This window comes from Mesoplodon bidens (assembly GCF_964165515.1).
Source record: "Mesoplodon bidens genome assembly, chromosome: 8".
Classification (NCBI taxonomy): Eukaryota; Metazoa; Chordata; class Mammalia; order Artiodactyla; family Ziphiidae; genus Mesoplodon; species Mesoplodon bidens.
In genome coordinates this window covers 13,659,317-13,679,408 of record NC_138165.1, presented here as the reverse complement: position 1 = coordinate 13,679,408, position 20,092 = coordinate 13,659,317, and the positions used below count along the sequence as shown (strand labels likewise).

The following is a 20,092-nucleotide window of genomic DNA, read 5'->3' as shown; positions in this document are numbered from 1 at the left end:
CTACAAGGGCCGACTGGACATGGATGGCCTGGAGGTGGTGGACCTGGAGGACGGGAAGGACGGGGCGCTCCACGTGAGCGTCAGGAACGCCTTCCGGCTGCGCTGCGGCCCCTCGGGGGAGAGCCAGCTGCTGTGCGCCAAGAAGCCCGAGCAGAAGCAGCGCTGGCTCAAGGCCTTCGCCAGGGAGCGGGACCAGGTGCGGCTGGACCAGGAGACAGGTGCGAGAGACCGCGCGGCCCGGCCCCACCGCGAGGGCCCGCCCAGGCCTCCTTGCCCCCGTGCCGGGGAGTCCGCGTGACCTTGAGACTGGGAGAGGCCGGGCTCACACGGGCAGAACCTCGGGGTTTGGCGAGGCTCCGGGACACGTCGTGGTTTCGGCCCCAGGCGTGGGTCGCTTCCCCCCGCCACACGCGTGCACACGCTCCATGCACACACTGGAGTGGGAGGTGGGCGCCGGTCTCCAGAAGCCTCCCCCTGCCCCACGTGAGCACGGCATCTCCCCACGGCATTCCCCTCCTGTCCTTGGGCCCCGGGCCATCACGCTGGGCGGGGACCAGGTCGGTTCTCGATCTGGCAAAGGAGCCGCCTCCACAGGGCCGAGAAAGGACAGTAGGTACCAGCCACGTCGGTGAGCCGGGCAGGGTGAGCGACGGGGGAGGCCGCCGAGAGGTGCACCAGAGCGCGCCTGCGGAGCACGCCCTCCGCCTGGGCGGCCGAGCCCGGCTGGTGGGGCGAGATGCTGGGCCCCCGAGTACTGTGGGCGGGGCCGTGTGCACAGAGACTGCGCTGGTGCCAGGACAAGAGGGCCGTGGTGGGGGGAGGAGGGGGGTGTGGGAGGGCAGCTGTGGCTCTCATTTGTGGCCCCTCCTCAGGCTTCTCCATCACCCAGCTACAGAGGAAGCAGGCCATGCTGAATGCCAGCAAGCAGCAGGCTGTCGGGAAGCCCAAAGGTAAGCAGGTGGTCGTCCCACCTCTACCCACGGCAGCCCGGCCCAAAGCAGGGTCAGCTGGGCCTGGGTCCTCAGAGGTGCCCACTGCCCTTTGCAGGTTTGTGTTCCCAAAGGTTGGTGGTGAGGGACCGCTGGTGAGGAAGCCTGCTTAGGGACACGGTGGATATTCCTGCTCTCCAGCCCCGCAGGCTCCCGGGAGCAGCACCAGTGCTGCTCGGTGCCAGCTTTTACTTCCCCAGGCAGGGCTGCTTCCTGGCAGCTGGCCTAGGCACCTCCTGGCAAGGAACTAACAGCCTATTGCTACAGAAACGTTAAACGCCCCGCCAAGAGCAGCTCCAGGCCTCACGCCTTCCCATGCCCCCTGGCCATCCCCCCTGCAGACCGAAGAGGGCAGCCCAGGCCCTTGGGTGTGGTCAGCCCCAGGGGAGCGAGGCTGGGTGTCGGAGGCAGCCTGGGGACAGCTCGCTCCCCCGCAAAGGCTCTGCCCTGTGCCACCCGGCTCCCGACACACCTCCGACGCCTGCTCTCTTCCCCTGCCCAGCCCTCAGCCGGCCCTACTACCTGACGCGCCAGAAGCACCCGGCCCTGCCCACCAGCCTGCCCCAGCAACAGGTCCTGGTGCTGGCAGAGCCCAAGCGGAAGCCATCCACCTTCTGGCACAGCATCAGCCGGCTGGCGCCCTTCCGCAAGTGAGCCCCCACCCCCGCCGATGGCACCATCTGGACCTGCCCCGCCGGCGGGCCTCCAGCTTTTCCTCCCCGAGGCTCACCACATCCGGCCTTCCTCTGCCTGTTACGCAAACTGGAGGTGGGAGGTGCTCGGTGCCCCCATTCCCGGTTTCCTCCCCACTACTGGGGCGCTGGAGACGCTGGCTGGAGAGGCAGGCCCCCAGCACGTGACCCTCCCGCCACCCTCGCGGCCTGTGCGGGGCCTCCTGGGAGCCACAGCTCAGAACCACCCACCAGGCCAGCACGTGTGAGAATGCCGCTTTGGACCCTCTTCTCGGGACATCTCGTCATCCCTCCTGGTCCTGGTTTCTCTGGGCAGGAGACGTCTCTGCCTTTGGCCACCTGCAGGGCCAGGCTGTGTGCCCCTCTGCCCTCCTGTTCTCCTTGCAGGCCCCCAGCTGGTGGACCAGGCAGCCTGCGTCCCTGGTGGGTGGGAACCTGGAATTCTGCACAGAAGCATCTGGCCCAGAGCCCACCCGTATGTGCTTCCCAGTCCCCCTCCAGACACTCCTGGCTGCTGGACACCCTCTCTTCACTTGTGACGTGTTTGTTTATAGTGGAAAGAAAACCATAGTCAGCTGAATACTTCGGTCAGGGTTTGTGACCAGTCCACCTACCTGTAGCTGTGGGGTGATTCCAGAACCTGGTTCCAGTATTTTTTGTTCAGATTTTGTTTTTCTAACGGTAGAGAAAAAGAATTATTAGCGACACAGAAAGATTGCCTTACCCTAAGTGAGCGTGAGAAGTGAGCGTGAGAAGCCATAAGGACTGAATTCTGTGGCCCAGCACCCAGGACTGACCCACCCAGAGGCTGGTGGGCATGTGGGTTGGAAGGAAGCCCACCTCCCACAGAGGAGGGGCACCAGTGTGGCCAGGGCCTGGCTTGGGGCACGGAGCCGCCCCTGTGGCCCATGGGAATTCAGCAGCATGTACAGCCAGCCACTCTTGCACTACACCTCCTCCAAGCCAGAAACCACATTTAATTTCATAAAGAAACTTGTGAAAAATAACCTGGCTGCCGGGCCTTGTTTTCTGTTGGGAGTCTGTGCATTTTCTCGTCCCCTCGCCACTTTATCTGTTTCTACCCCAGGCCTCTCCTAAGACTAGAGGAATGAGCTAGGCCCCCAGGGCTTTGGTGGACAGAGGCTTCAGAGAGGCTCTGGGTAACTGGGAGCTGTCTCAGCACCTCCCTGCCTGGCTGCTTCCAGAGTCAGTCTGTTTAGCTGAAGTGAGTTTGGGGGACAGGCAGTCCGTAAGCTTTCTGGGCCTCACCTTCCTCCTTGGTGAAATGGGGAAGGACGTCTCTTCCTCCCAGGAGGACCGAGGTCACAGGACCACAAGAGGAGGAACGAGGGGGGGGGGGCTTCCCTCCCCTCCCCCACAACCTGCTACCTTCACACCCGTACACACTGCCCAGGTCACTGGGGCTGAGCCTGAAACCCCTGGATTTCCTAACTTGAGAGACACTACACCTTCCATCCAGGCCAAGCCACCTGGAGACAAAACCTATGGGGAAAAATCATGAAAATCACAATATGCAACACAAGTCAATCTTTATTGAAAACTGCGGTATTAATACATAACAATTCTTGTTACAATAAACGTGCTTTTAAGAATGTTAAATCTGAGCCCATCTACTCATCAGATTGCATAAAAAATGAAAACAGTACGAATTTACACATAATGGAATTGGCTCAGGATGGGTATTCCATTCCTTTGTATTGATTGACACCTTAAGTTCAATGCAGAGGGGAGGGGGGGGCCTTTAACACTGGAAGACAATGCTGACTTAAGTTTTAAAAAAGTACTATGAGAACGGTCTAAAAAAAAAACAGTATTCCAAAATCGTTTAAAAAAACCAAAAAACAATTTCCTAGTCAGTAACAGTGGCTCCCTGGGGTCTCTCTCGAGTGGCCATCACAGTAACCCCGCCAGGAACACATGAGAGCTGGCCTCAGGTCCAGCCCAGTTAGTCTACCGACCACTGGTCTCCACGAGGACCTACAGGAGACTCCAGCAGGGCTCGGGAGGCCAAGCCAAGACACCTGTCACCTCCAACACACCAATCCTGGGAGCATAGCACCCCCTGAAGCTCACTGCAGGCTCCCTGCACAGAGATGCCAGGCTCTCCTCCATCTCCCTGTCCCAGGTGACTTGATGTTTGATCCTGGGGATTCAAATAAGATTACCCCAGAGGTTTTCTGTTCAAGTGAATAGGGTGGGGAAAGAGACAAATCCTCTGATGAAACATGTAAAATCAACTCTGCAACTTTCTACCTGAAAAGATCAGACCCTCCTTTTGCAGCGTGTCCTCTGCAGGCTCCTTTCAGAAAGCTCAGGTTGAGTAACAGCTCAGGAGAAAAAAACACACCAACATGTGAAATGTGCTAGAGAGGAGAGTCACGCGGGCCACCCTTCCCCTATGCCAACTGCCCCTCTCTAGAGACACACCCCGTCCTTAGAAAGCACCAAGAGAAGAACCAGAAGCTGCCCCCCACCTCAAGCCCCACACCCTTAAGCCTGCCCTTGCACGGCCAGAGGAAGTCAGGCAGGCGTCCCGTCTGGGCAGTGCCCAGGCTGGCAAGAACTGGGGTGTCCAGCTGTTAGCTGCCAGATAGGGAGAAGGTGGCCCAACTGGTCAGAGTAACACTGTTTCCAAATGTTTACGAAGGACAGGTGAAGAAGTCTGGGTTTCCTTCTTAAACAGCAGGCCCCAATACTGACGCGCCTGGTGCCTGCCATCCTTTCTCCACCTGCTCGCAGGACAGCACTACCAGAGATTAGTACATCCCAAGCCCCAAGAATCTGTTTCCTCTCGTCTGAAGTGCCCATGCCAGCAGATAGTACATCCCAAGCCCCAAGAAAATCTGTTTCCTCTCGTCTGAAGTGCCGATGCCAGCAGATGGGGCGAGGCGCTGCATGCCCAGCCTGGGAAGGGCAGGGCGCGTACCGACCAGCTGTCCAGCCCACAGCTCAGGACCACACTCGGCTCCTGTAAATACTACATTTGCATAGCACTCAAGAAACAGAGTCACACAATACAACTGATAACATAATACAACTAATAACCAAACCAATAAGAATGTTGAGAGAAGACTGAACACAAGAGACATAAAAGATTCTGGAAGCGCTTCTGTGCTTGTCACCATGAATGGCCCTGGCCCGGATGCTGGCCTCAGCTCTCAGAGGCAGCAAGACGATGGGACCGTCACTCATCGTGAAACGTTCAGTCACCCGGCCCAGATCCAAACAAGATTTCCCTAAGCAGAGAACATACCTTCTAAACCTTAGAGGAAGGCTGTAGAATAATATTTTTAAAAAAATAGCCATGATGATACCTATGTTTATAGGAATTAGTTCCTTTACTTCCCCCGTCTCAACTTCTAAAATAACTAATTTAGCTGAAAGACTCTCAAATTAGGAATGTCACATATAAAAAATGCAAAATTTCTCTGGATGTTCTACTGTTGTGCTTAGGATATCAAATTATGCAACTTTATAACAGAAGCTCTATTCCTTAGTTAATTTTACTGGAACTAAATGCTGCTAAAATTACAACATGATAGTTTTGTTACTATTCATTATATCCAGATTCTCACCTGCTAGACAAGATCTACCTTCCATATTTGACAGCTGATGCCGACAGTTTCAAAACTGAAAAATTTCCACACAGGTGTATGCCATAATGCCAAAGTATTTGATGAAGTCTCCCAACTCAACTTCACAAAAGGGAAATAAGATTTTTTTAGAAATTACAGGGGGGAAAGTGTTTATAAAGCTGATGTAAATGGGGAGAAAACGAAACCCACTCTTTTCTTCCTCTTGGAAACACCATTTAATTCAGTGCTCGTGAAAACACTCACCCTGTGTGTGCCAAGTCTCAGGCAAGCTGGAAGAAACAGCCTATATAATTTCTCATTACTTCCTCCTGAATTCAAATGAGTCCAACCCTTACAGGTAGCGGCGTGTGTGTTTCTGTGTGTGCGCACACTGGGACGTTTAAAGGAAGCATATACTAAGCTCTTATTTTCTCCTAACTTATTACGCTAAACTGGGGAAACCAACTTCTCTGTTCTGCCCCTGGAACCCTTAGAACATACTGTTATTACAAACCGTCCACTATACAGATGGAATTACCAACAAAGAGTTGAAGAAGTGGACACAGTGTGCCTGGGGTAAATGGCTGCTACACACACACACACACACACACACACACACACACATGAATACACATATACAAAGGTGGGTTAAGTGCTCTTGAAGCAATTTAAAGTACTTATCAGTAAACACACTATGTTACAGACATCAGAAATAAATCTTCTGTTTACAATGATCCATGCAAAAATATTCCTAAAACTCTTATAAAATGTGAAAAAGAAAATTATGAAGAGTACTTACTGTAAAAAATAAGGTTACCAAAGGCTCACAGGGGTCAGGTATCCACTCACCATCCGAGGCTGAATGCCACCCCAGTGCCAGAGCCCTGACCAGCTGCCGGAGCCGTAAGGAGAGTAAGGCGCCCTCCCCACCTGAGGCCCACAGCGCTTGAAACGACGACGGGGTGGAGCAGGGGCCCCCCGGCCCCTGACAGACCGCTGAAAGGGAACAGCCCTCACCCCCCACCTCCTCTGACGTCATCTGAGGACAGACACACACACACACACACACACCCATCGATACAAGTTGGGCACATTTAGGCAAAAAAAATCCTCTCGGTTTCTTATGTACAATACTCAGATTTTAAACACAAAATCCATTCTGTAATAAGTTCCGGCAGGCAAACACGTTCTGAGGCTGCCTGGCCCTCTGCTGTCCACACGTGCTTTGTGCTGAGTGTCCTCAGCCGCGAGAAGAGATGGCCAAAGGGGCTCACCGACAACGGGCGCCAGCCCTTCCCTCACACCTCCCCACAGCCATGTCCACGAGCGCCCTCCAGATGGTCTCAGAGGACAAGTCCCCATCAAGTGCACAGGCCGAAACACAGCCACAGTCCTGCCTCTCTACAAGGAACAATCAATATCCAATCAAGTTCTGTTCCCTTTTAAAGTTCTTAAATACACAACTTTCTTCGTAACACACAGCTGAGTGAAGCCTGTGCCCTTCTTTGGGGGAGGGAGGACAACAATGCCTACATATGTTTTCAGGTGACTCAGACATTTCCCTGGGGGTGGGGGGGAAAGGAATGATTTTTCTAAGCTAAATAAAGGAGAGGCTAATACCTCCTCCAAGTGTGGCTGGTTCTCTTTCACATATCTTCCATCCCAGGAAAATAATTTCGCTCGACATATAGGACTTTTCCATTAAACACACAGAAAACATCATCTCTATCTGTAAGAGATTTGTAATGAAAATTTAGATGGCAGAGAAAATTGCTTTGCTGATACATAAACCACCTTGTGTCCCTAACTGGATTCATGGTAATCCCTAAGCACATCTACACCTCACTGACCCCACAAGCCTAAATGGAGAGAAAGCCATTGACCTGGCTGCACCCCAAGCAGCGGTGGCCTCCCCACACTCTCCCCATCCCTGCAACTCTCTCCCAGTGCAGTCCGTGCAAAAGGACCAGATGGGTGGAAACTAGAAGTCCACGTTTCCAACTGGCAACCCACGTCAACCCCAGAAGGCTGAAGAATCATCAAAGAGATTTCAGATGCTCTATGAAGAAATTCACTTTAACACTATAACTTTAAGACTTTGCATACATTACAACAGTGCATTAGTGATACAAGTTGTAAAATACTTTTCCATTCCTTTGGATTTTGCATATGATGGCTCTGCATCAGTCACTGCAGGTAGATGGAGCAAGCTTTGTTTTTGTGTTTGTTTTTTTTTTAACATGCATTCAACTAGATATGATTCAGAACAGATTAACACTCCCTTTTTATCATTACAGTTAGCTAAAAAATTGCCTGGCAGCCCACCGAACAGGATTTGCTTTAAGACCAACCCACAGAGTCAATTGGAGACTGAGGGCGCTGGGACCTGCTGGGCCGGCCGTAGTCGTGTTTAGCTAAGTGTCGAGAGCATTAAGAAGAAAGTCCCGGTTGGAGGCCCAAGGCCTGCAGCACCAGCTGTGGAACCTCCACGACGTGACGGCACAGCTCCATCCGCAAACCTGGGGGCGGGGGAGAAGGACGGACAGTCACACACAGCTCCTCTGGCACCACTGCTCAGAAAAGGAGGCCTCCAACTGGAGCGGGAGGAGAGCCACTAGGACAAGAAAGGGCAGCAGCAAGAGAGGCAGCTGTGCTGGTTCCCACGGACCCCCGAGACTTCCAGTCACAACTGGAGCCCTACTTCCTGCAGGAGGCGGGCAGGAGACTAGAGCACAGCCCGGGTAAGCAACACGGTGCAGGGGGTGCACAGCAAGAACTCAACGGTTTCCTCCTTCTCGCCTCTGTAGAGTCCCAGTAAGGACAATATTTAAACGCTGCATTGCCTTTGGACCGTCAGGTAGCATTTTTCTTGGCAGTGTTTACACTGACACAGATCTCCCATTCTCCTCTTAAAAAAACGCACTTTAGTCACAAGCTGGCCCCGCGCTTCGCCAGTCACTTACGTTTGCAGGGTGATCACCACTGGGGGGGCACATAGCTGTAGGTGGGCGTTCCTGGGGCCCGATACGTGGGCACGGTGACGGGGTGGGGGGCGACAGGAGTTGGGGAGTGGGCAGTCAGCAGGGTGCCTGGAAAGAAGAGCGGGCATGTCAGTGGAGGGCAGCACCCCACCACTGCTCCCTCGTACCGGGGAGCTCCCGCCCGACCCCCGTGGCAAGGCAGGAGGCAGACAGGAAGAGGGGATGGCTTCGCCCCACTATGCTCCCAGAACTCCTGATTATATACAAGTCAAAGCTGTACAAACACAGCAAGCCCGCGTGGATAGCATGGCTGCAGAAGCCTTTGGGCCTCCCCTCCATACAAGCATACCGAATCATTTTTGCAGATGAGGTGATAAAAAGAAAACAAAAATATTATTCGGCCTTAAAAAGGAAGGAAATGAGTCACGGGCTACAACACGGATGAACCCTGAGGACATTATGCTAAGTGAAATAAGCCAGTCACAAAAAGACAAATTCCATATGAGTCCACTTATACGAGCTCCCTAGAGAGGAGTCAAACGGGTAGTGACAGAAAGGAGAATGGCGGCTGCCAGGGCCTGGGACGAGGGGAAGGGGGAGCTGTTCAACGGGTACAGGGCTTCAGTTCTCCAGGACGAGAAAGTTCTGGACATGTAACACGACAGTGCGATACCACCACTGACCTGTACACTTGGAAATGGTTATGGTGGTAATAACTGGAAGAGAGGGAGATTCCCAACTACATGAGCTTCTGAGTACCTGAAGCTAAGCATATTTTCCCTGTAACTGCAGAAAACTCAGCTGTGTCCATTTATGGACAAGCACCACCTCAAACCTGACAGCCTCACCTGGCAGCCCTTCTCCCCACCTTCTTCCTGCCCGCACCCACACCAGGGCCTGCCATCCCCTCCCTCCATGTGCCTCAAACACGCAGTTTCTATCTGTGCCAGACTCTCCTCTGCCTTCACGGGTAAGTATGGGAAAACCAAATAAAATAGAGACTCTGAGCAGAAACACACGTGGTATCCTGGAACATCTTTCTTATACTGAAGTCTAGGAAAACAAAGAGGGAACAATACATATATATATATATATTTTTTTTTTTTTTTTAAAGACCCAGGCATGGGCAACCAAATGCATTGTGTGTACCTGGCCCCTTACCACAGACAATTCACATGCCCACAGGAGGTAAGCTAATCCCTAGACATTCAGTCAAGCCCTCAAACACTCCAAGGTTCCATGGAGACAGGCCCACTCCAGCCACGGGTCTCTTCTCTCTGTGGTTTATGTTCCAGACCTAGGGGAAGCCTTGGGAAATAAAGTCCATGTACGCCAAAGGATGTCTACAGGCAGCTGTTATCTCTATGAACACAAGACCGGCTTTCTAGATGCATGAAGACATCCCCGTTGAGACACCTTGGCCTGCACTAAAGGGCAGGGTCAAGAGGGCCAGCCCCCCAGGTCACAAAGTACCCCTCTTCTGCCCAAGCTTTACGTGCTCACCATAGGACTCTGGTCACTCCTTGTCCCTACAGCCAAGTGACTCAGCTCACCAAAAAAAAGTGGCCCCATCCAATTTGGAGAGGGCTACTCAGTCATGGTCTATGGAAAAGGTACTTGGTTCATGGTTCTAAACCCCACACTCCAGTCTCAACTGAAAGGAGAGGGAAGAGAAAGGAGGGAGGTAAAGAGAAACACAACACGCCACTTCTTCCCAAAAGGATCAGAGGTCCTTCCACACAACCCTAGCCATGAAAAGCCAAAGCCAAGGGTCAGAGTACTGGTGAGCTCTCCCTTCCCCCAGCCCTCAGGCCGTCACAGAGCAGGCACCCCAGGGCCAAGGACTCACCCGCTGACATGGCCATCGTGGTCCCCGCCACCATGCCCATGGTGACGCCGTTGCCTCTAGGCGGAGGGATGGCAGCAGGATACACCGTCGCCGGCATGCCGTTGGGCTGCACCACGGTGGTGTGGTGGATGACGTGAGGGGGTGCTGCATACAGGGGCTGGGGGTAGTATGTGCCTTGCTGGGGAAAGAAGAGAGACGAGGGCCACAGGGTCCCACACCCAGGGGGTCAGAGCCCCGAGGAACCGGCCCTTCCCACACGCACAGTGCCCAGGAGACCCCGTAAGACACCCACAGCGCGCTCCAGGCCTACCTGTGCGTACGGGCTCTGCTGGGGGTAGGCACTTCGCACGGGGTATACAGCGGTCTGGTAGGGGTTGGGGGAGGAGGAGTACGGTGGCACCGCCCCGCTGGTGGGGGAACAGGACACTTTGTAAGGTGTGCCAGGAGTGTAACCTGAAACAAAGAAGCCCAAAGCCTTAATTCAAACCCACACTCGGCCAGACACAGGGGACGGACCAAGTGTGCAGCGAGGAACGAGGTAGTGTTCCAGCCCTGACCACAGTCGTATCTGACACCTCTGCTGAGAGCTCGCTTCACTGCTTAGACTTCACGTGCAAGTATTGTTTTGGGGGGGTGGGGAGGAGAAAGGTCTACCGAGTGCATACTTACGTAGGAACAGGAAAGAAACACCGGTCCTGTCGGAATTTAAATTAGCACGCCCTTGCTGGGGCACAATTTGGCATTAAAAGTATGTACGTCTTTTAACCCCACCATTCTACTTCTAGAAATTTGTTTTAAAGAAACAAGCACAGCACATAAAAAGATGCTCAACATAGCTCGTCATCAGGGAAATGCAAATCAAAACCACAGTGAGGCATCTACGGCCTCACACCTGTGAGAATGGCTATGAATAAAAAGAACACAAATAACAAATGTCAGTGAAGCTGTGGAGGAAAGGGAATCCTCGTACACTGTTGGCAAGAACACAAATTGGTACAGCCACTATGGAAAACTGTATGGAAGTTTCTCAAAAAACTAAAAATAGAACTACCACATGACTCAGCAATTCCACTCCAGGGTATTTATCCCAAGAAAATGAAAACACTAATTGGAAAAGATACATGTATCCCAATGCTCACCGCAGAATTATTTACAATTGTCAAGATACGAAAGCAACCCTAAGTGTCCATCAACAGATAAAGAAGATGTGGGAAACACACACATACATATGGTTGCGCACGGGAATGTTACTCAACCATGAAAAAAGAAGGAAACTTTGTCATTTGCAGCATGGGTGGACTTGGAGGGTATTATGCTAAGTGAAATAAATCAGAAAGAGTCAAATACTGTATGGTATCACTTATACTTAGAATCTAAAAAATACAACAAACTAGTGAATATAACAAAAAAGCAGCAGACTCACAGATAAAGAGAACAAACCAGCGGTTCACTGGAGAGGAAAGGGAGGAGGGGGGCAACATAGGGGTAGGGGATTCAGAGGTACAAACCACAAGGACACACACAGGGAATATAGCCAATATTTACAGTAACTATAAATGGAGTATAACCTTTAAAAACTGTGCATCACTGTATTGTACACTGGTAACATAAAATACTGTACATCAACTATACTTCAATTAAAAAAGAAAAAAAGAAGCAAGCATGGATTTGAACAAAGGCTGAACTGTAAGCATGCTCATCACAGTGTTGTTAATTACAGCAAAAACAAAAGGAAAAACTTGTCAAACACCAGGGTTTTGCTAAAAAGACTTCTGGGTCTAAGGTACAGCAGGCTGAACACATACTTTTGCCTTTGTCCCCACCTAAAATGACAATAAAGCAGATTAATAAATAAAAAGACGCAAAACAACACAGATCAAGAAGAGAAGAGAAGACATTTTAGAACCTAATAATTTTGGAATCTTTTAAAAAGTACAAGTGGAAAATAATTTAGCAGACTCAAAAAAGCTGTACTCTCAGCCAGCAGTGAAGAGGGTCAAGCAGCAGCCTGACACCTGGAAAGCCCCCTCCCCTAGACCTAGAAGCTGTAAGCACGTGTTGCCAGGAAGTGACGAAGGACCACGATCTGGAAGAGGGACTCAGAGGCTACCTGGTAAGCAGTAGAATGCCTGGCTCCCCTCCTGACTCCCCATTCCAACGGAGTTTTTCTCCAGGGAGGGTAAGAGAGGGTCTCTGAACTGCCACGTCCATAGCCCACTGATCTATACAGACTAAACCACCAGCAAACTGTGGTACAACCATCCAACAAAATACTACTACTCAGCAACCAAAAGGATAGAACTGCTGATACACATAACATGGGATAAATCTAAAACAAAAAGAAAAAGAAAAATACAATATGCAAAAGAAGTCAGACACAGTAAATAACACATGATATGAAACTCTAGGAAAGACCAACATAATCTACAGAGACAGAAAACCAATTAGTGGTGCCCAGGGGCCAGAGGGCATGAGGGCACCTTTCACAGGAATGAAGTCACTTGACTGTTTGTGGTGTCACACATCTGTACACATGTCCAAACACACCAAACTGTGCGCTTATAAAGGATGGCTTATATGCAAATTACACCTCAATAAAACTGCTTTCTAGAAAGCCTGAGAAGCCATTTCTCATTCACCAGAACGGCTGACATGGCAAAGCACTCACACGAGTTCCATGGAACAATACAACTTCTCATAAGGCTACAAATATGCTTCCCACAGGGCCCAACAATTCACTCCTAGATACTTCCCTAGAAGAATGAAAACATACTTCCACAACAGGACTTGTAAAAAATGTTCACCAATCTTACTCATAATAGCCAAAAGATGGGAAATAATCCAAATGTTTACCAAGAGGAAAATGGGTAAATTATGATACATCCATATAAACACTACTCAGTATCAAAAGGCAAAAGCATGAATGAATCTCAAACCATGCTGACCTTTTAAAAGACACCACACACAGAGCACACACTACATGATCTCATTTTCAACACTTAAGTAAACCTAGCTATGGTGACAGAAGTCGGAGGGGGCAGTGTATGATTTGGAGAGGGCTAAAGGAAAGCCTAGGAGGATAAAAGTGCTCAGTATTTTGTTCTGGGTGGTGGTTACGCGAGTATGACAATTGTCAAAATCCATCCAAATGAACACTTAATATGTGGGTTATCTGCATAAATTATATCTCAAAAATGAGCTGAGTATTAAAAAAATGAAAGTTTAAAAAATTTAAACCACTTTATTGAACTGTGTTTAGCGGTGTACTTTAATTTTAATTTAAAAGAGAAAAAAAGAATGAATGATTTCCAGGATATACACTAGTTTTTTTTTTTTAACATCTTTATTGGAATATAATTGCTTTACAATGGTGTGTTAGTTTCTGCTTTATAACAAAGTGAATCAGCTATACATATACATATGTCCCCATATCTCCTCCCTCTTGCGTCTCTCTCCCACCCCTCTAGGTGGTCACAAAGCACCGAGCTGATCTCCCTGTGCTTTGAGGCTGCTTCCCACTAGCTATCTATTTTACATTTGGTAGTGTACATATGTCCATGCCACTCTCTCACTTCGTCCCAGCTTACCCTTCCCCCTCCCGTGTCCTCAAGTCCATTCTCTGCATCTGCATCTTTATTCCTGTCCTGCCCCTAGGTTCTTTAGAACCATTTTTTTCTTAGATTCCATATATATGTGTTAGCATACAGTATTTGTCTTTCTCTTTCTGACTTCACTCTGTATGACAGACTCTAGGTCCATCCACCTCGCTACAAATAACTCAATTTCGTTCCTTTTTATGGCCGAGTAATATTCCATTGTATATATGTGCCACATCTTCTTTATCCATTCATCTGTCGATGGACATTTAGGTTGCTTCCCTGTCCTGGCTATTGTAAAGAGAGCTGCAATGAACATTGTGGTACATGACTCTTTTTCAATTATGGTTTTCTCAGGGTATATGCCCAGTAGTGGGATTGCTGGGTCATATGGTAGTTCTATTTTTAGTATTTTAAGGAACCTCCATACTGTTCTCCATAGTGGCTGTATCAGTTTACATTCCCACCAACAGACACACCAGTTTTAAATGATCCTTTTTTTTGAACCACAAGTCCCCCTTTCCTCCAAGGGGCCAAGTCAGTCCTGGAGACCCACTGAGAACCATCATGCACCTGGTGTGCCTGGGTTCACTAAGACCTTAAATGCCATGTTTCTCATTTATTCCCCAGACTGCCCCTCATGGTGTTCATGATGAAGACGCTGGTAAAGGTGTTAATGCCCCCAAAGTCACACACAGCAGAGCAGGTGCTCAGACAAACCCAGATCCAACTGCACTGAGCAATGACTCCTTTGCCCAAACCAGGTTAACTCCCAAGCTCAGCTCATACCTGTTTTAAGGAGAAAAGACCCTCAAAGGTTTCCCTATGTCTGTGTTTTAGAAAAAAAATTTTGTATTGAAGTATACTTGATTTACAATATTGTGTTGGTTTCAGGCAGACAGCAAAGTGATTCAATTATACACACACACACACACACACAGGGTTTTTTCATATTCTTTTCCATTATAGGTTATTCTAAGATATTGAAATAGCTCCCTGTGCTATACAGTAAATTCTTATTACTTCTCTATTTTATGTATCTATTTGTATCTGTTAATCCCGTACTCCTAATTTATCCCTCCCCTCTCCCTTTCCCCTTTGGTAGACTAAAGTTTGTTTTCTATGTCTGTGAGTCTGTTTCTGCTTTGTATATAAATTTATTTGTATTATTTTTTAGATTCCACATATAAGTGACATCGTATATTTGTCTTTCTCTGTCTGACTTACTTCACTTAGTATAATATTCTCTAGGTCCATCCACATTGCTTCAAATGGTAATTATTTCATTCTTTTTTATGGCTGAGTAACGTTCCAACACACACACATATACCGTGCCTTTTTAAACCAATCATCTGTTGATGGGCACTTGGGCTGTTTCCATGTCTTGGCTACCATAAATAGTGCTGCTATGAACACTGGGTATCTTTTCGAATACGAGTTTTTATCTTTTCCGGATATATGATCAGGAGTGGGATTGCTGGATTATATGGTAGCTCTATTTTTAGTTTTTGTTTTATTTACTTATTTGCTTATTTATTTATTGGCCACCTAGCGCAGCTTGCGGGATCTTAATTCTCTGACCAGGGATTGAACCCAGGGGCCCCGCAGTGAAAGCGCCGAGTCCTAAACACTGGACTGCCAGGGAATTCCCTATCTTTAGTTTTTAAAGGAACCTCCATACTGTTTTCCATAGTGGCTGCACAAATTTACATTCCCACCAGGTTTCCCTGTATTATTTTGAAATTCATTAACTGTTACGTAAGTAAAAACAATGCCAAAATTTGAAGACACCTAATTTCAATACCAGTTTTGAGCTGAGAGTAGAATAAAGAGTCTCAGGATGTGGGAAAGCAACGTTAAAGACAAGAGCAGTTAAGTCCCTCTCTCTAGCTGCTCATCTCCTAGTCTTTAAGAGGGACAGAAAAGGAAAGTGATGGTTTCACAGGTATATATACATTAAAACCCGTCAAATTGAAGCTTTAAATACGTGTACTTAATCGTACACCAATTATACCACAATAAGGTGGCAAAACATTTTCTTTAATTACAAAGAAAAAGGTAATTATGAAAGCCCCTAATTTCTAACCCTGCACTGACACTCCCAGGGGATGGCTCAGTGATAGCTCCTAATTCCCCATAAGTGACTGACTACATCAGAGGAGGAAATGAGGCACTGGTGCCTGGACACACTTGTGACCAGCCACGGTGACGGAAGCGCTGCACCAGGGCAGAGCGCTGCCAACTGCCAGAGCTCATCACCAACATCACATGCCATGCCTGGGGCCAACAGGGCTTGTCAAAAGGTCCAGCCCTCTTGACAAGGTGTTGACTTCAGGGGAAAACCACAAGGAAAGAGGCCACCAAAAGAGCAGCAGTGACACAGTCCTGGCTGGCAAAAGCAGGAACAGGTCGTCTCAAAAACAGAAGCTTGTGGATGAAGGCGAAGCAGGTCTGGACAGCTCCCTCCTCCGCGAACCACCCTCTCCCTCCCACTCCTCACAACCCTGCAGCAGCGGCATCCGTTGAGTTAACTCACAGGGGAACGCTGCTAAACATGGTCCCACTGGCCTGAAGTAAGAGAGCCTCCTCACAGGAGTCCCTAAACTCACATCTGACCAAAAGGGTATCAGGTTTTTCATTAAAACTGTCGGAAAATCAAAATATCCACAGAATTAGCGTATTTTGAGAACAAGTGCTAGACTTCAAACTTGAAAATCAAATTCAGAATTTCTGGTGCAAGCCAGTTTTCATAGGTTAAAAGGAACCAACAAGGCCCCCCCTTCCTTCACTGTACAATTAAAAAACATCCATGACATAGATGAAACAACTGGAAATATAAATACTGACTGTAGTATTGATAGTATTAAGTAATTATTGTTATTTTTTAGGTGTGATGATATATATTTTTAAACTCATCTTTTAAAAATAATACTGAAAAACCGATGAATGTGATGTCTGAGATTGGCTTCAAACTAATATAGGGGAAAGTGACAGGAGTACAGATGGAAAAGATCGACTATAAGCTATTAACTGCTAAGTCTAGGGCGTGGGCAGGTGGACCCCGTACTGTGTACTTGTGTATACTTGTTAACTGCTAAGTCTAGGGCGTGGGCAGGTGGACCCCGTACTGTGTACTTGTGTATACTTGTTAACTGCTAAGTCTAGGGCGTGGGCAGGTGGACCCCGTACTGTGTACTTGTGTATACTTGTTAACTGCTAAGTCTAGGGCGTGCGCAGGTGGACCCCGTACTGTGTACTTGTGTATACTTGTTAACTGCTAAGTCTAGGGCGTGGGCAGGTGGACCCCGTACTGTGTACTTGTGTATACTTGTTAACTGCTGAGGCTAGGGTGTGGGTAAGTGGCCATCATCCTGCTGTGGACTGATGTATTTTTGTCTTTCAAATTTTTCATAATAAAAAGTCTTTCAAGGTGTTTTATAAAGATTAGGTAGACTTATGGATTAAGAGAGACAAGAGACCTAACAAACTCAACTTCATAAAAAATTCAACATGTAAATTTTGAATAGATCCTATTTCCAAATCTTTTTTTAAATTTTTTGGGACAAATGGGCAAATTTAAATATGAACTATAAAATGTAATGAGAGAATTACTGCTTCTAAGTATGATAATGGTATCGCAGTCATGCAGAAGAGCATCCTCATTATGTTACGATGAGGGTCAAACTGAAGCCCACAGGACACGAGCCAAAAAAGGCTGTAACTCTGAATTGCTTCAAGAAAAAACCAAAAACAAACAACAAAACGTACACACACACTCATCTTTATATGGTAGATAAAGCACATACGGCAAAATGATAACCGATGAATCTCGGTGCTGGATACTATGGACATTCACTACACTGTTCTCTCAATTTTTCTGTATATTTGAAAATGTTTTGTAGTAAATAAGGTGAAAAAACTATAATGCCTTCAGATGGTGACACACAACTGAGAGAGGAGCTAAGAAAACCTCCCAGGAAACAACAGTCATGCAGGAGCTAAAGGGACAAGGAAGGAAGCAGGTAGAGGTCCCCTGCTACTAGGAGATGAACATAAAAGCTTTCTGAGCCTTTAAAAAGGCCATAAGCTAGGAAGGCACGGCTCTTCAGCAATCTGATCTGAAAGATAACCTGGCAGCTAGGTATTAGCTGGAAGGGCAAATAAAGGTAAAATATGCCAAGGTTCAATATATACAGCCAACCCTCTACAGAAAGCCATGGTTCTATAGGATAAAGTGATGCAAAAAAGAATGAGAAGAGAAAGGAGAACCTGTCTGAGGAAGTGAAGACACACAAGCAATGCATTCATGACCTGAATAAAAAACTGGGAGAAAACGGAGCCCCTAAAAAAGCCATCAATATTCCTAATAAGAAAGTCCATGACAATTTTGTCTCTGTTCAAACTGCAGAAAGAGACTGGAGCTTGGACTGAAGAGAAGCTGGAAGCTGTCCACCTGAATAAGCTTCTAAGGACACGGTATGAAAGCAAAGTTAGGAAGATCTAAGCATACACCTCTCCAGAGAGAGGCCCTCTGATTCAGAAGCACTCTTCTGGCCTACCACATCCACTGAAAAAAAGGTACCACAATCAACGATAGGCTAACCTATGATGTCAAGCTTTTCTTTTAAGGGAGGCTAGAGGCCTACTGTTGCAGAAACCCATCCAGCAAGCCTGAGGTCTCTTAATCATCTGAGATATCTTTTTTATAACACCTGCCTCACATGTACACTTTATTGAAAATAACGAGATGACTCCAAGAAGCTACCATGTGTATGCATTTGTCAGAATACAATGAATGGTATATTTAAAATGCGAGCATTTCACATATGTAAATTTCACCTAAAAACAAAACCTAGAAGAACTGTAAACAAATATTAACAACATGCCCACTGAAGTAGATGGGGAAAAGCATCCTGACATCCACAACTTACTTCAAAACACATGAAGAAACAAGATGGACTGAAGGATGGGTGGAGTAAAATGTTTAATTTTAAAAGTTGATTTTAGGGACTTCCCTGGTGGTCCAGAGGTAAAGAATCTGCCTTCCAATGCAGGGGACGCAGGTTTGATCCCTGGTTGGAGAACTAAGATCCCACATACCGCGGGGCAACTAAGCCCGCGCGCCACAACTACTGAGCTCGCACGCCTCAATGAGAGAGCCCGCGTGCCTCAAACTACAGAGCCCACGCACCCTGGCACCCGCATGCCACAACTAGAGAGAAGCCCACGCACCACAACTAGGGAGAAGCCCGCGCGCCACAACAAAGAGCCCACACACAACTAAGATCCTACGCAGCCAAAAAACTAAAGAAAATAATTTTTTTTAAGTTGATTTTAAAAAGTTTAATTATAGAATCTTGGCAGTCCATATGTAGATGCTCACTGTGAATTTTTTTCAACTTCTCTGTATGTTGGAAAAATAGTCACCCACTATTTCTACTAATTATAACAACAATTCTTAATATATATTATCTTACTGCTTATTCTTGTAACTGTGAGCTATGTCTTGAACTCTTGAGAAAATTGATTTTGGTTTTCTGTATGGGCATGAATATTACATCACTTTCTATCCAACACTGAGACAAATCAATCTCAAGGAAAGCAAACATGTCTCCCAGTCAATGAAAAACCAGGTGTGTATAGGCACTTTCCTTTTTGTTTTATATAACACCAGGTCCACTGTCTCACACCAGAGAACCTCAACAGGAGTCTTACAAACTTAAAATTTACAAATACATAAATAAATACACATACATCTCATAGTATCCAAAATAGACACTTTGTGAAATAATATTTAGATCTGCCAACCATTCACAATACAAAACCAAACACACTCATTGCTTGGTCTTTCAAAAACACTAACAGCTTTCCAGATGCTCCTTCCCTAAAGACCATTCATAAGGTGCCACACAGACCACACACTGGCCACAGCCTTCTTCCCCGACACTCTCAGCAAACATGCATCACCGCAGGCTGACCTCCTCTCTGGGTGGAACTCACGCACAGGGCCACTGCTCTCAGACTGCTGTGAGGGCCAGCAGCTTTTTACAGCGGAACAGATCATTTTTCCCCAGAAATACCGCACACCACACAAATTTCGTATAATAACTTTCTGAGTATAAGACATTTATGTAGACAGTTTGGAAATTCAGAAACATATAGAGTATGTGAAGAGGAACGACCTGCACCAAACACAGCATCGTGAAATTTCAGAACCTGGAGACAGAACTACTAAAGAGCACCAAAGAGAAGCCCAGCTCGGTCCACCAAGCATCAGAAAGGTACCGACATTCTCAGCAGCCACAACGAAACCGGCAAACAGTTCGGCAATGTCCTCAACATTCTGAGGGGAAATAACTGCTAGCCTAAAATTCTATATCCAGACAAAC

At 47.6% G+C, this 20,092-nt stretch overlaps 2 protein-coding genes across 2 annotated transcripts in view; one reads left to right on the top strand and one right to left on the bottom strand.

Annotated features, from left to right (window-relative positions):
- ARHGEF4 (Rho guanine nucleotide exchange factor 4) overlaps positions 1 to 2,201 on the top strand; it is a gene marked incomplete at its 5' end in the record, with an annotated part of 148,824 nt that extends 146,623 nt beyond the window's left edge. The window contains 3 exons of the mRNA XM_081242521.1: positions 1 to 218; positions 873 to 950; positions 1,492 to 2,201. The exon at positions 1 to 218 is cut by the window's left edge and continues 26 nt beyond it. Of these exons, the coding sequence (XP_081098647.1) occupies positions 1 to 218; positions 873 to 950; positions 1,492 to 1,643 (448 nt within the window). The 3' untranslated portion in view covers positions 1,644 to 2,201. The remainder of the gene's footprint in view (positions 219 to 872; positions 951 to 1,491) is intronic.
- Positions 2,202 to 3,214: 1,013 nt separating this feature from the next.
- The window catches only part of FAM168B (family with sequence similarity 168 member B), a 36,697-nt gene continuing 19,819 nt past the window's right edge, over positions 3,215 to 20,092 (bottom strand). The window contains exons 4-7 of the mRNA XM_081241849.1: positions 10,418 to 10,560; positions 10,108 to 10,285; positions 8,241 to 8,366; positions 3,215 to 7,796 (exon numbers count right to left, since the gene is read on the bottom strand). Coding sequence (XP_081097975.1) covers positions 8,254 to 8,366; positions 10,108 to 10,285; positions 10,418 to 10,560 — 434 coding nt within the window. The 3' untranslated portion in view covers positions 3,215 to 7,796; positions 8,241 to 8,253. The remainder of the gene's footprint in view (positions 7,797 to 8,240; positions 8,367 to 10,107; positions 10,286 to 10,417; positions 10,561 to 20,092) is intronic.